General features: G+C 39.6%; 1 protein-coding gene across 2 annotated transcripts in view; it reads right to left on the reverse strand.

Annotated features, from left to right (window-relative positions):
* The window catches only part of ANO4 (anoctamin 4), a 237195-nt gene that overhangs the window by 74531 nt on the left and 148624 nt on the right, over window positions 1-14040 (reverse strand). For both annotated transcript variants that reach the window (XM_033220911.1, XM_033220912.1), the window contains exons 8-12: window positions 12362-12417; window positions 9392-9513; window positions 6991-7125; window positions 5824-5920; window positions 1071-1131 (exon numbers count right to left, since the gene is read on the reverse strand). In XM_033220911.1, the coding sequence (XP_033076802.1) occupies window positions 1071-1131; window positions 5824-5920; window positions 6991-7125; window positions 9392-9513; window positions 12362-12417 (471 nt within the window). The remainder of the gene's footprint in view (window positions 1-1070; window positions 1132-5823; window positions 5921-6990; window positions 7126-9391; window positions 9514-12361; window positions 12418-14040) is intronic.

Genomic DNA, 14040 nt, shown 5'->3' on the forward strand with positions numbered 1-14040 from the left:
TCATAATGGTCCTCAAGGACCATAAATCTACTAGGCAAGATAAGTTATGTGCAAAAATAATTTTAAGTGCCCTAAGAACAAAATGCCACGGAAATTCAAAGGACAAAGACATCTGTTGGCTGGAGCAGATGACATTTTAGCTGGGGGCTGAAAGATGGGGAAGATTCCAATATTCATAGCAGACATAATGAACAAGATGAGCCTAAGTCTAAAGTTAGTAGAATTTTGTTACATCAAAATTCAGACTTTGGCAATTAAAGTTATAGGAGAAAAGTGTAATTGTAAAAAGTTGAAACCAGACTAAAATACATAGCATAAAGTTCGTCTCTCATTGTTGTTCACTTACTCTCCCATGAATCTTCCTTTCCAAAGGTAACTGCCATTAACTGCTTTCCATGAATTTGTGAGATGTTTTTCTATATCAGTAAATTGAAGCTTTATAATTATTTGACCATTATATATTTGTTAACCCATTTTACAAAGAGGTAGGTTAAATAACTTGCCAAAAATCACACAGCCTAGTGTGTAAAGGGAGTTGAGATTTCAATCAAGTCCTGTTGCTTCCAAATATTTGATTGTTTCCATCACACCTTGTGTGATGGGGCTGTTAGTTTGAAATGATATCAAAAAACTCAATTCAGTCCTGCAAATAGGCCTTGTTTTTAGGGGTAATTTTGTACAGAGCTAGAAGTAAGCTAAAGGTGGGTACTCACACATTAGCCACTTAACAACAGAAAGTCCTATATATACTGAGATGGTGTTTCAGTTATTCCTGACCTAAACTAAAGTTGTACCATAAGCTTTATTTCTGTGTCCAACAGAAAGTAAATTTTACTCTAATAACAGAGTGCTAACGACATTGTTGAAGGTTTAAGAGAAATCAGACATGTCTCTCTTCTACAATATCATTTAAAATAAACCCAATAAATTATTTACCAACTTTCTGCTAATAGGAAAGCCAACTCCATTTACTCAGGCTTCTTTCTTTCACATCTAAAGTGAAACTTCTAAGGGAATATATCGTAGAGCACATGAGGAAAACTCAAGTTTTATGGTTTTAGAACACTTACCCCAGACTGCCATGAAAACAGCAAAGAAGACAGTGGCTCCGTTGTCAAAAAGGTGGGTTACCTGCGAATAGTAAGAATCAGTGTTGAGCTAATTTCTCATACACAATATTCCATTTCAAAGTTTTTCAAGTTCTGTAAAAATAGCTGTGATGATATGATGAGTTTTACAGGCTTTGTTTTGGGTGGGGGGAATATTCCTTTTGAACCATAAATAAGAAAAGGCTTCCTCTAATTGTGAGGTAGTTCATAGAGGAGACAATTTGTTCTCTTTATGTGGTTATCATCTAGTTGAACATTTATCAGCAGCCCCAATAGTGCTACTAAGAATTCCTTTTTGTGTACTACAAAACTCTTATACACATACATATGTGTATAGACTTAGTTATATTTAGGACCAGGAAGGTATTGTTAGGGCTGCTTTAAAGGTTTTCACAAGCACTGTTTTTAATGCCTCATTTATTCACTTTGAAAACACGGCTATTTTGTTTATGTAGTTTTGAGCAAACATTTTCTGGGCTGCCCTCTGGATTTCAACCTTATAAAAAAGAGCAGAACCATTAACTAAATCCAACTCTACCCTTATTAAAGCCTTGGGTAATCACTATATTCACCTTCTGCACATCACCTTCTGCAACACTTTATTGCTAGAATAATATATTCTATTGCAAACACCACAGCAGAAAGCAAAAATATCCATTTTTACTGCAAAACTGCCAAGCTCATTTCTGCCTCCAGTATAAATCATACCAATGTCCATGACAAATTGAAATGATGACTGATAGGTTCATAAAGCATAACCTTTTTTGGGGGTACTTTATAGCTACCTATAAAGTATACTTTATTGTCCCTTCGAGAATGCATCAAATATAAACAGGTTTTTCATGTTATATCAGAATGTGAAGTATTTCAGATTATTCCAAAAGTTTCTCTTTCTTTGAATAGAGGAGAGATGGGCAGCACTCAAATACCTGCTGTGAGACAAATGTCTGAAGCTTGTCTATTTCATATGCCAGAGGGAATGTTAAGCTGTGTATTGGGCACTCAGTATCAAACCAAGCTTGAAGGTTCTAGTGGTATTTGACTGGACTGAGCTCTCTATCAGAGTTTGTTGTTGTTGTCGTTTGTTTGCTTGTTTGTTTTTGAGATGGATTCTCACTCTGTCACCCAGGCTGGAGTGTGATGGCGCGATCTCGGCTCACTGCAACCTCCGCCTCCTGGGTTCAAGCAATTTTCCTGTCTTAGCCTCCCAAGTAGCTGCAATTAGAGGCACCCACCATCAGGCCCGGCTAATTTTTGTATTTTTGTAGAGACGGGTTTCACCATGTTGGCCATGCTGGTCTCAAACTCCTGACCTCAGGTGATCCACCTGCCTCGGCCTCCCAAAGTGTTGGAATTACAGGCATGAGCCACCATGTCCGGCCTCTATCAGAGTATTTACTGTGAGTTGCTAGAAAGTGTAGCTTGCACCATCAGTGTCCATTCTGGAATGGACTGCAGTTATCATTGTTTTTGGCTGCCCGGATCATCTGTCTTCCATTCTCCTTTCTCCAGGTAACTCCTGCTGGTCCCATGGGGACACATGGCTCAAAATAGAACCAATCAGAGTACTGCCCTGGGGCTGATACACAAACATTTGGAGACAGACAGCTTTCTGCTGCAGTTATCAATTTGACAATATATGAATGAGGAGGGGTAAGTTTATAGGGGCTTCTGGTTCCTAATGAGATGGTCAGTTAGCTTAAGCTGATGGCACCTTCTGCCAAAATCAGTCCTGCAGAAGCAAGATGGTAGATTCCAGGGACTAACAAAACACAAAAACAAAAAACAAAGACCCTGAGAAACCTCAGGGGAGATGGGAGGTTATCTTGAACTGGTAAGTGTGTGTGATGGTGGTGGTGTGTGCGGAGAGGTAGGTTGTAGATACCAGGTAGAGTGGGAGCACAGGTTAGAGAAATATATAAGCTCTACTCTAGCCTCTCTCCCTCAAATGGCCATTGGACAATTAGTTTTCCCTCCCTCAGAAACCAGCTAAGCAGGCCACACCACAGGTGCTGGTGTTCCTGGAGCATTATCAGGGAATGCTAAAAGTCCTGCTCGGTTAGACATGGGTGAAAAGCAGGTGCTACCTGGATAGTTGCCCCAGGGCATTCACTCCATAGTCTACCTCCTCTTAAACCCCAGGGTTGGCAGATTACAATCAAGTGAAGTGCCAACAGCCAATTCTGCTTTGTTCTAAGCAGGTTTTAAAATGAAACTAACCAGAAAAGTCCCCTGACAGAGTGGTAGCACACAGTCGTGCCTGGGGCACACTGTCCTCTCTGTAACTCACCAGGACTGACAAACTTGACCTTGGCCTCTGACCCTTACTCAAAGTGGCTGACGCCTCCAGAGGACAAGTACCCATAGGCCAAAATAATGAAATATATGGGGAAGACAACAACCCCTCCCTGCAAAGAAGATTCCCACAGACATAGTGTAGCAGCAGACCAGGAGTTTAAAATAAGCACAAAAATTCGCTTAAGGAGACAAGGGAAGGAAGACGTAAGCCTGGAGCCAAGGCAGCTGGTAGCCGTCTTTTCTGTTGTACAGAGAACTAGTCTACAGGATGATCATGTGGGCAGGGACACCAGGGGCCCTGAAGAACCAGTTCCAGGCTGTGAGGCCCTCATGATCTCACAGTGTGAGCCACCCCAGGATCTGTTCCAGCAAAATGTACCATTACATAGCTTTCTACCTAAGCCAGTTGGAGTTGGGTTTCTGATTCTTGCAAACACAAAAGTCAAGGATACAGCATCCCTATCAGCAGAACAGCCACTGATTGGACTGGATCCTAGCTCCAATCTGATCTAATATTTCTGTGTATCCACAGTCCCATGAAATCACTCTGACATCTCTAATAAATATTTCTAAAGGAAACCCTGTATAACTCCAATTCTGTCATTCTCAGGCTTTTTATCTTTCATTTTACTAAGTTTCTAGGCAAGGCCAAATGTTAAATTCAGAATCTAAACATCTTGTGGCTTAGTAGGGCACAGTGGTAAAGAAGGCATATTTTGCAGTGCAATAAACCAAGGCCTAGCTACTTATTGCTGGACATGCATGACCATGCATGAGTAATTTTTACCTCTTTGAGTCTCTGAATAAAATGGAAATAATAATACGTATCTTGAAGTTGCTGAGAGAATTAGAAATAATCAATGTAGATTGTCTAGCTATTATCATAGCTGTAACTATTATAATTATTATTGTTCTAGGTCTTAAGTTAGGGAGAATAACTGCCAAAATAAGCCCCTATAAAATCTGAGCGCTCATAAGCTATTCATGATGATTCCTTAAAAGAATTATTAAGGATCTCCTAAAAAGATAATTTTACTCAAGCATATCTTTCCACATAAAAAAAAACTAGGCTTCCACTTTGGGGGTTCCCCAGAAGTAGAATTTTAAAACCTGAGTTATTCACGCTTATATCTGACCTGTAAACAAAATTATATTATTGACAAAGCTCTTGATCCTCACCAAATCTCTATATCCTAAAGTCACTCTGTTAAATTTATCCTCATCCACTCAGGTCTATCTGAGTGTTTCATAAAGACAGGGAGAGCATTTTGTACTTTTTTTGTCCCTTGCAACACAAGAGCTCAAATCTTTCTAAAACCACAGCTCACTGCTGCTGTCTGGGCTCCTCCCACACAGACTGGCCACCTGCAGTACTCAAGACATTACAGATAGGCGGGATCCTGGGTTGCCTATCAAATGTTCCCTCATTTAAAATGAACAAAACTCTGCAATGCCAAGAGAGTAATTAGATAGATCCAGGCTTCAGTGATTACACAAGCTGGATAAAATCTGCCAGTGCCATTTATATCTGAATCTGGGCAAGCCAAAAGGCAGTGGATCTTGGAAAAGGCTTCATAAACCCAAATTTCAGCTATTGTTTTGTGTTAGGGACACCATCACCTAAGTATCAAAAAACTCTAGGAATGTGAGAAACATGTCTAAGAAATAAAGTAAGGCATATCACGAGAAAGAGGTATGCAATAACACATAATAGAAATAGTGGTGCCATGTATTTTTTTTTTTCTCAAAGCACTTTCACATATATTCTCTTCTTTAGTCCTCATGTCATACAATTAGGGTAGGACAGAGAGGACACATATTTCCTGCATTTTAGAGACAAGAAAGCTCAGAAGACTGAGCTTCTTTCCATGAAAGACTTTCTTAGAAAGGGGCACGTGTGCAGGGCTAAAGAGGTGACTGAGCTAGCCTTGAATGGAGGTCATTTTGACAATAATGATGATGAAGAGGAGGCAAATGATGACAGCTGTCATTTACTGAGGTCTATTTACCAAGCACTATGCTCAGTATACACCTTAACTCCGTGTGAAACAAGCATCACGGTCTCCATTTTGCAGATGAGAAAACTGAGACTCTAAGAAATATCTTGTTCCCAGACAAAGAAATGGTAAAGCGCAGAGTGAAAATTTGGACCTAACTTTCTCTGACTCCAGCACTGTGCTCCTCACACTGTGCCATGCTGCAGCTCCAATGGATGATGTCTAGAGCCATGCCTTCCAAATACACGGACATTTAACAAAGATATCTGAATTAGAATACTGAATGATGGAGATGAGACTATCCTACAACATTCGCTTGAAAATCAAAGACTGGAAATGACAGAATAGAGTTACCTGCCACCCCTGAGGAAGGCATATGTTAAATTCAATCCATCTAAAATGCTACAGTTTGAAATTACCTTGGCATATACACAGCTGTCTGACAGCCTCATGAATGGACAGTATTTATCACACACAGGACACATGATGATATCTGTAGCTTGGCAGACTTCTTTACTGGAAAAGAGAATAGAAAGAACTGCTTTTGATGACATGGAACATTTTTTTCTAACTTCACCAGAATGTTTAACTAGTAAATAAGATCCAGTAGATTAAATTTTTGCCCTTAGAAGCATCTTAGCTTTATCTGTTATTAACGTAAACAAGTTCTTGCACATTTAAATACTTTGGTAAACCTACTTATGAGGCTGTTCCTTATTTTTACATATTAATAAGTTAAACTCAGGAAAACACATGAAGCCAAACATTGATGGTTATATCCCAAATTATAGAAATGTCCTTCACTTTTCAAAGGTCTGAAGCAATTTCATACTGAATTAAGGGAGTAAGAAGATTATATAAGATACTTATCTTGATCTCTATGTATATGATAAGTTAAAACTAATATGGAAAACAAAACATAAATGACTAGAGATTCCAGCCCTATCCTGGGGGAAAACTATATTTAATTAACACATTAACAATTTCACCAGAAAGTAAAATATTTTCATAGGTGGGAGGCTTAATCACTCACTTTTATTTTTGCAATCACATTTGAAAGGCACATTTACAATTTAAGATCATTGTCCAGCCTTGCAACAAGATCTCTGTGAATACCTTGACCTATATTCTGGTGAGACAACCAAGATAATGATCATCGACACTGAACCACTCCCAAGGTACTAGCAAGCTGGTGAGATGTCTTTCTGGCTCAAGTTGTAAAAACACAGAATTCGTAAGAGAGAATTGTTAGTTCACTATTTTGCAGTATCAGCTGAGAAAAAAAGTGAAAAAGTTAAAAAAGAGAGCACTTACAGCCAGTGAATGAAAATGGCTTGTTCTGTAGACATATAGTGGCTTGTATGTCTGAAAAGGTGCCTTTTACTTCCATGGTCATCTGAAGACCATGGCAGCAAGGACAATGGATGGAGAGGTCCTAGTGAACTGAAACTTTGAGTTTTTCCATGAGAGGGTAGGAAGTTTGGGTGAAAAGCTAAATGTCTCCACAATCTGTGAACACCCCCAAAGTGCAAACAGCCACCTCTAAGTACTAAACAAAGGCAAGCTCCCCCAAGAGCTCCCCGTACCTGACTTGGCAGTGATCCAGAGTGGTGACGCCATACAAAAAGACAAACAATCCAATGAAGGCAGCTGGGAAGAGCATGCCAGTGTACCAGCCCAACCAGGCAAAATATAACCCAATCTTCTCTCCAAAGTACCGCCTGTTAAAGACACAAGAGCCTTGCAAATTACAGTGCAGCGTGTAAAGTTAAGCATTATGAAACTTTGTACAGTCATCTTACTTTCTAGAGGCCTTACTGGTAAACTGCAAGCAAAGTAAGCCAAGATAATAGAACATCCAATCAAATCTAGGATCTGGGCTTACATTTCTTCTACTACTACTCTCTATCAGAACTAGAATTAGCCCTTCCATAAAATAACATGGTTGTATACAAGCTTATTCTGAGAAGACAGAATGGACTGGAAGGGGCAAGAGTGGGCAAAAGGAGACCAACTAGGCACACAACTGTCATAGTCCAAGTAGCAAGTGAAGGCAGTGGAGATGCTGAGGTGGGGCCCGATTCGAGAGATATGGTGGAAGTAAAACCTATAGGATGGGAACTTTTTAGGAGATGACATTCCACAACTTCATTCTACTCAAGGCTTGGTTGTGCTTTTCATCACCCTTTATTTGCCCAACATAAATGCCACTGTTCTTCAGGGCTCAGCTCCTCAGAGACTTCCACAGGGGCGCTGCCACATCCGTTCTTTCCATTTTTCTGAATGACTGTAAAACTTACGGCCTCTGTCACACATTTTACCTAATTATGCATGGCCTTGTATTTTCTTTTCTTGATGTTTCAAGTATGCGGGGCCTGTGTTGCTAAGGAAAACTGAGGTTTTCAGAGCCAGAGACCATTTGGCGTCTGTTTGGCTTTGCCAATAGTACTTAGCACAGTACTAGAAACACAAGAGACAGTTAATGAATACTCATTGACTAACCGCAACTGCAAAATCTTAATCAAAACACTGTCATGAATGGGAAATACGTTGCCTACAGCAATTATCTGTAATTTCTAATCACTGTAATCCTGTAACATGCCACTGAGGCTGGGAAGAGAATTTACTTTTGTTTTTTCCCCCACTGTTTATCATCCGCTAAGTCTGACCAAAGGAAAATGATCTCATCTCAGAAAATATTTTCCATTCACTCAGATTATCTGGATTATTTGTTACCCACACAAGGAATGGATCACAATTCATTAATGCCCTTGGAACACTGAGAGTAAACACTTGGTGATAAGGGCGCAAATATAAAGTGTGTTGTCTTTTGTTTTTCCTCCCCTCTGGGCTCATTTGTTTTATGGCCCCGGTATTTAAGTGAAACAACACATTTAGCTAGTTTAGGAAATGAGACATGACTTTCTCCTCCATAAGGAATCCAGGAAGTGTGGGTTGTTATTACCCAATCTTAATAACCGGTCTCTAAATAAATAATGAGATGTCAGAGAATAATGCTGCCAAGGCAGAAGGTTGGGCAGATATAGACAGTTAAAACACACACACACACACACACACATATTTACACACATATACACCATGGAATACTATGCAGCCATAAAAAAGGATGAGTTCATGTCCTTTGCAGGGACGTGGATGAAACTGGAAACCATCATTCTCAGCAAACTATCATAAGATCAGAAAACCAAACACCACATGTCCTCACTCATAAGTGGGAGCTGAACAATGAGAACACATGGATACAGGGAGGGGAACATCACACACTGGGGCCTGTGGGAGGTGGGGGGCTAGGGGAGGGATAACATTAGGATAAATGCCTAACGTAGGTGACGGGTTGATGGATGCAGCAAACCACCATGGCACATGTATGCCTATGTAACAAAACTGCACATTCTGCACATGTAACCCAGAACTTAAAGTATAATAATAAAAAACCCATACATTTCCACTTCACAGTTATCATAGCTTAAAAGCTGATATACTTTTTGATCAGCAAATTAAAACAATCTTTAAAGGTTATTAGTTTTAAATGAAAACTAAGCCTGAAATTTATTGGAATGACAGTACTCCATATGTCCTATTTGCATAACAGTAATAAATATTTTACTTTGTCAGTGATATATGTAAGCAGTGTTACCTTTGTACAAGATAGCTTGTCAATAAGACTCACATGGGTGACTCGCTCCTTATGAAGTCTTGTGACAGGCCTGGCTGATCTCACATCCCCATTCCTGGGTCCCTCTCTTAGACTCTTTTTGGGGGAAATGCCATCCTCATCAGAGGGATGGTAGGTTTACCAAGAACAGCTGATATACTCAGACGAGTTTCCCTCTTGTGAAGAAGCCAGATATGAGTGAGCGCTGTATACTTCAGGCTTTTTTTGCTTCATTGAGAGCTTGTCCCAGCTGAGAGTCTGCCCTAATCATTCTGTGCAAGCTTTATATTTGCAGCTGATTAAAAACTCACCTTACAAGATCCAAAGGTTGGTATTTATACCACACGCCCCAGGAGGCCCAGCACTCATAGAGTAGATGTCGGTGGTTTTCTGCTCCATGGGTTCGAATGGAGTTTTTACTTCTATAACTTCCCTGGGATAAAAACACCACTGCCAGTGAGGTAGTACTCACAAAAGTCACAAGGAAATGCTCTTGGTAACACAAGTGTCTTATAGCAGGTGTTGTGACAGGAGTGGTATGAGAAAGAAATGAATCTTCTCTATTAAAGGGCAGGTGGTTTGATGAGTTATTCTGGACATTGTCTCGCTGCTGCTGATATCTAGTAAAATGCACGTGCTTGCTGTAATCAGGAAGGTTTGAACTGAGTTCAAATTCAGTTCTGCTATTTTTTGTCTAGAAGACCTTGGACAAGTTCCCTAAATGCTCTGAGCTTTGATTTCCTAATTCATAGTGGAACTAATAATATTTGTCCCATTTGGTTTCTTATGTGGTTTGAATGAATAAAGTGTCTGGCCCAGGGGCCATGCCCAGGACTTATTAGTTCTCTTCCCTGCTTCTTTTTTTTTTTTTTTTTTTTTTGAGACTGGGTTTCACTCTGTCACCCAGGCTAGAGTGCAGTGGCGCAATCTCAGCTCACTGAAACCTCCGGCTCCCAGGCTCAAGTGATCCTCCCACCTCAGCCTCCCGAGTAGCTGGGACTATAGGCATGTGCCACCATGCATGGCTAACTTTTGTATTTTTTGTAGAGATGGGGTTTTGCCATACTGCCCAGGCTAGACTCGAATTCCTACACTCAAGCAATCTGCCCCTCTTGGCCTCCCAAAGTGCTGGGATTACAGGTGTGAGCCACTGTGCCTGGCCTCTCTTCCCACTTCTTTCAAGATAGGATAGTTGGTAAACAGCCATAGTTGTAACCTTGTCACAATGTTATTGACAAGAAAATGCTAGAATGTAAAAGCTGGAAGTCATTTCAGAATTCTTGTAATTCAAATTTAATTCAACCTCCTCATTGAAGAAATGAGGAGACAAAGGGCCAGAGAGGTGCATGTTTTTCTGAGGTTAGTTTGTGGCAATGATAGTTTCACAAAGAGAAAAGGTACTTTCTGGAGGCAAACTAATTATTCACCTTAAGTGGATAAGCCCTTATTTATTTATTTATTTATTTATTATTTATTTATTTATTTATTTATTTATTTTTGGTAGAGACAATGTCTCACTGTATTGCCCAGGCTGGTCTCGAACTCCTGGACTCAAGCAATACTTTCACCTCGACCTCCCAAAATGCTTGGTTTACAGGCCTGAGCCACCACGCCTGATAAGAAGTCCTTTCTTAATGGAAAGAACATAGGGCTGGGACTAAAGAAACTCAGGTGAGTCTCAGATCAACCACCAACTCATTGTGTGACTTAACGAGGTTTCACCCTTCTCTAAACCTCTATCTAAATCTTTAATGTGAAACAAGGGCAGCAATATCTGACCTTCCTGCCTTTTTGCCTCTGAGGTTAAATAATATAATCAAGTTAAACTGAGAGTAAAAAGTCAGAAAAGCAATGATGCAGTGATTGCTGCTGCTATTACTGATTTGGAACTTCTCTTCTCATAGAATACAGGACTTTACTGAGATAGCAAAGTCACTGTGAAAGGCATGAGTCACTCTGCGGGGCTTTGTAGCTGCATCTCCTTAGACACCCCCAAGGCCACCCACCCACTCCGTGCACAGACGCTTCTGCCACTTACCATCTCTCAGACACTGCCCGTACCATGAGCTGGGGCTGGGAGCAGGGAGGATGCAATTCTCACAAAACCCTTTTCTGGGCAATGCCAACTAATAATCACATGATGAAGCCACATGATGTTTGGGGGAACAGTATGTCTTTACAGTTCAGAAACACCTGCATATAGCTCTAGCAAACCTTTGTGTCAAAATGTTTGCTTCTGTCATAGTAAATGGAGCATTCCAAATATGTTTCCTGGCAGTCTGTAAATAGGGTCTCAGATGGCAGCTTCTGGTTTTCTTAATAAATAAGATTCTGAAAATTCTACCTCACCTTTTGTACCCTCTTGGTGTTTAAAATTAAGAGAAGAACCACTGTAAGCCTATATATATATATATATTTTGGAAAGACTTGCCATTTACGGAGTGTTGGAACTGTCTTCCAAAGTCTGTTGACAAATTATTACCACTGTTTCCAACAGAAGGCTGTACTGAAGATCAACTAACCGTTGCTGCACATTGGCTACTTTGTGAGGTCCCAGAGGACACAGGCTATGACATTTGTCTTTGTATTCTCTGTGTCATACAGTGACCACAGTAGGGGTGTAACACCATGAAAATGACAATAATCTCTCAACAGTCATGAGGGATTATGTTCCTAAAAACCCAGGTGTAGGGGAATTCTGGGTTAAATAATTCAAGATCTATTGTGGAAAGCAGAGTTGGGGTAATCAGTTACATCTGCAAAAGTAATTTATATGATGGAGACTATGTAGGAAATAGAGTCACAGCATTCATACATCTTAGGTGAGCAATGATGAGTACAACATTATTAATTTTTATTTGTCACCCTTTGGTTACCAGAGACTTTTCAAGATGGCTTCCTCCCACTCTTTTAAGGAATAGCTATACATTTATTTGTTGCAAAGACTATATATTTCAAGAAGATTCTCCTTGTGGATTTGGTGCTTCATGCAAATTTTCAATGCCTTTTGAATTTTATGACTTAAGGTCTCTAAGCCATTCCTATGAATTCATGCTGAGTGACTCTTAAGTATGCTCACAATTACATAAAAAGATATATAGAAATAAATCTATGCTGAGGAAGAGACGTAACAATTGAAGTAGACCCTCCCTAATTACCCATTGAACAAATTAAATTCATTCTGAACAAATGTTGACACATTCAATTATCGACTATCCCTAGAAGCTGATTTTAGTAACAAACAATTGAAAGAAAGATAAGGATTAAAGACAGCACAATACCTCATGCAGGGGAAATGCAGCTTCATAGGAGCCATTGGTAAGCAAGCGATTCAGACCTAAAACAGCAAATGAGTCCATTTGAATTAATACAGAGTTTGAATACTCACAATGTTCAAAACAAATGTAAGCGTGGTGCTTTTTGGAGAAAACAATCTAGGCTATCAACCCTCTTAGGGGCACCAAGAGTTAGAAGAAAAGTTTTGCTGCTACGAAATTGGGATCGAGGGTTGGGAAATTCATTAAAAAAATTAAAATATTTAACTGTCAAATAAAGATTGAATATATTCAAAGTGTATAATGTGATGACTTGATATGCATACACATTATGTAATGATTACCACAATCACATTAATTAACACATCTATTTCCACCAATGCTGAACATTAGATCCCCAGAATTCATTCATTTTATAAATGAAACTTTGTACCCTTTGATCAACACCTCCCAATGTTCCCCATCCCCAGGGCCTGGCAACCACTATTCTACTCTCTGCTTCTAAGAGTTTGGCTTTTTAAAGATTCTACATATAAGTGAGATCATGCAGTATTTGTCTTTCTGTGTCTGGTTTATTTCACCTAGCATGATACCTTCCAAGTTCATCCATATTGCAAATGGCAGGATTTTCTTCTTTTTTATGGTTGAACAATATTCCATTGTATATACGTACCACAATTTCTTTATCCATTCTTCCGTCAGGGGACACTTGAGTTGTTTTCATATCTTGGCTATTGTAAATAATGCTGCAATGAACATGGATGTACAGATATCTCTTCAAGATACTGATTTCAATTGCTTGGGATATGTACCCAGAAGTAGCATTGCTGTATCACATGGTAGCTCATTTTTAATTTAAGAACCTCCATATTGTTTTCCATAACAGCTGAAGCAATGTACACTCCTACTAACAGCACACAACTGTTCCCTTTTCTCCATACACTTGCCAATACTTACCACTTTTTGATAAGAGCCATTCTAATGGGTGTGAGATGGTACCTCACTGTGGTTTTGATTTGCATATCTCTGATGATTAGTGATATTGAGCACCTTTTCATATACCTGTTGGCCATTTGTGTGTTTTATATGGAAAAATGTCTATTCAGGTTCTCTGCCCATTTTAATTAAATTTTTTTTCTTTCCAACTTTTATTTTAGGTTCAGGGAGTACAGGTGCAGGTTTGTTACACAGGTAAATTGTGTGTTGCAGGGGTTTGGTGTAATTATTATGTCACCCAGGTAATGAGCATAGTACTGACAGGTAGTTTACTAATCCTCATCCTCCTCTCACCCTCCACCCTCAAGTAGGTCCCAGTGTCTACTGTTCCCTTCTTTGTCCATGTGTACTCAATGTTTAGCTCCCACTCATAAGTGAGAACATGCGGTGTTTGGTTTTTCTATTCCTGCATTAATTCACTTAGGATAATGGCCTTCAGCTCCCTGGAATTACACCAGGAGCTCTTCTACTTTCATCCAGAAGCTTCATTACGGACAAACCTAATGCCTCCAATTTTAGTAATTGGAAAACTAAAATCTAGTGGTATGACTTTGGTATGGACTAGTGATATGACTTTGGAAAAGTTCTCTTGTCCTCAGGACTCAATTGCCTCATCCATAAAATGGGAAGGGAGAGGTAATGGATATGCAGATCTTTTTAAAAACAGCTTTATGGAGGTATAACAATCA

This window comes from Trachypithecus francoisi, unplaced genomic scaffold (assembly GCF_009764315.1).
Source record: "Trachypithecus francoisi isolate TF-2019V2 unplaced genomic scaffold, Tfra_2.0 Lachesis_group11, whole genome shotgun sequence".
Classification (NCBI taxonomy): Eukaryota; Metazoa; Chordata; class Mammalia; order Primates; family Cercopithecidae; genus Trachypithecus; species Trachypithecus francoisi.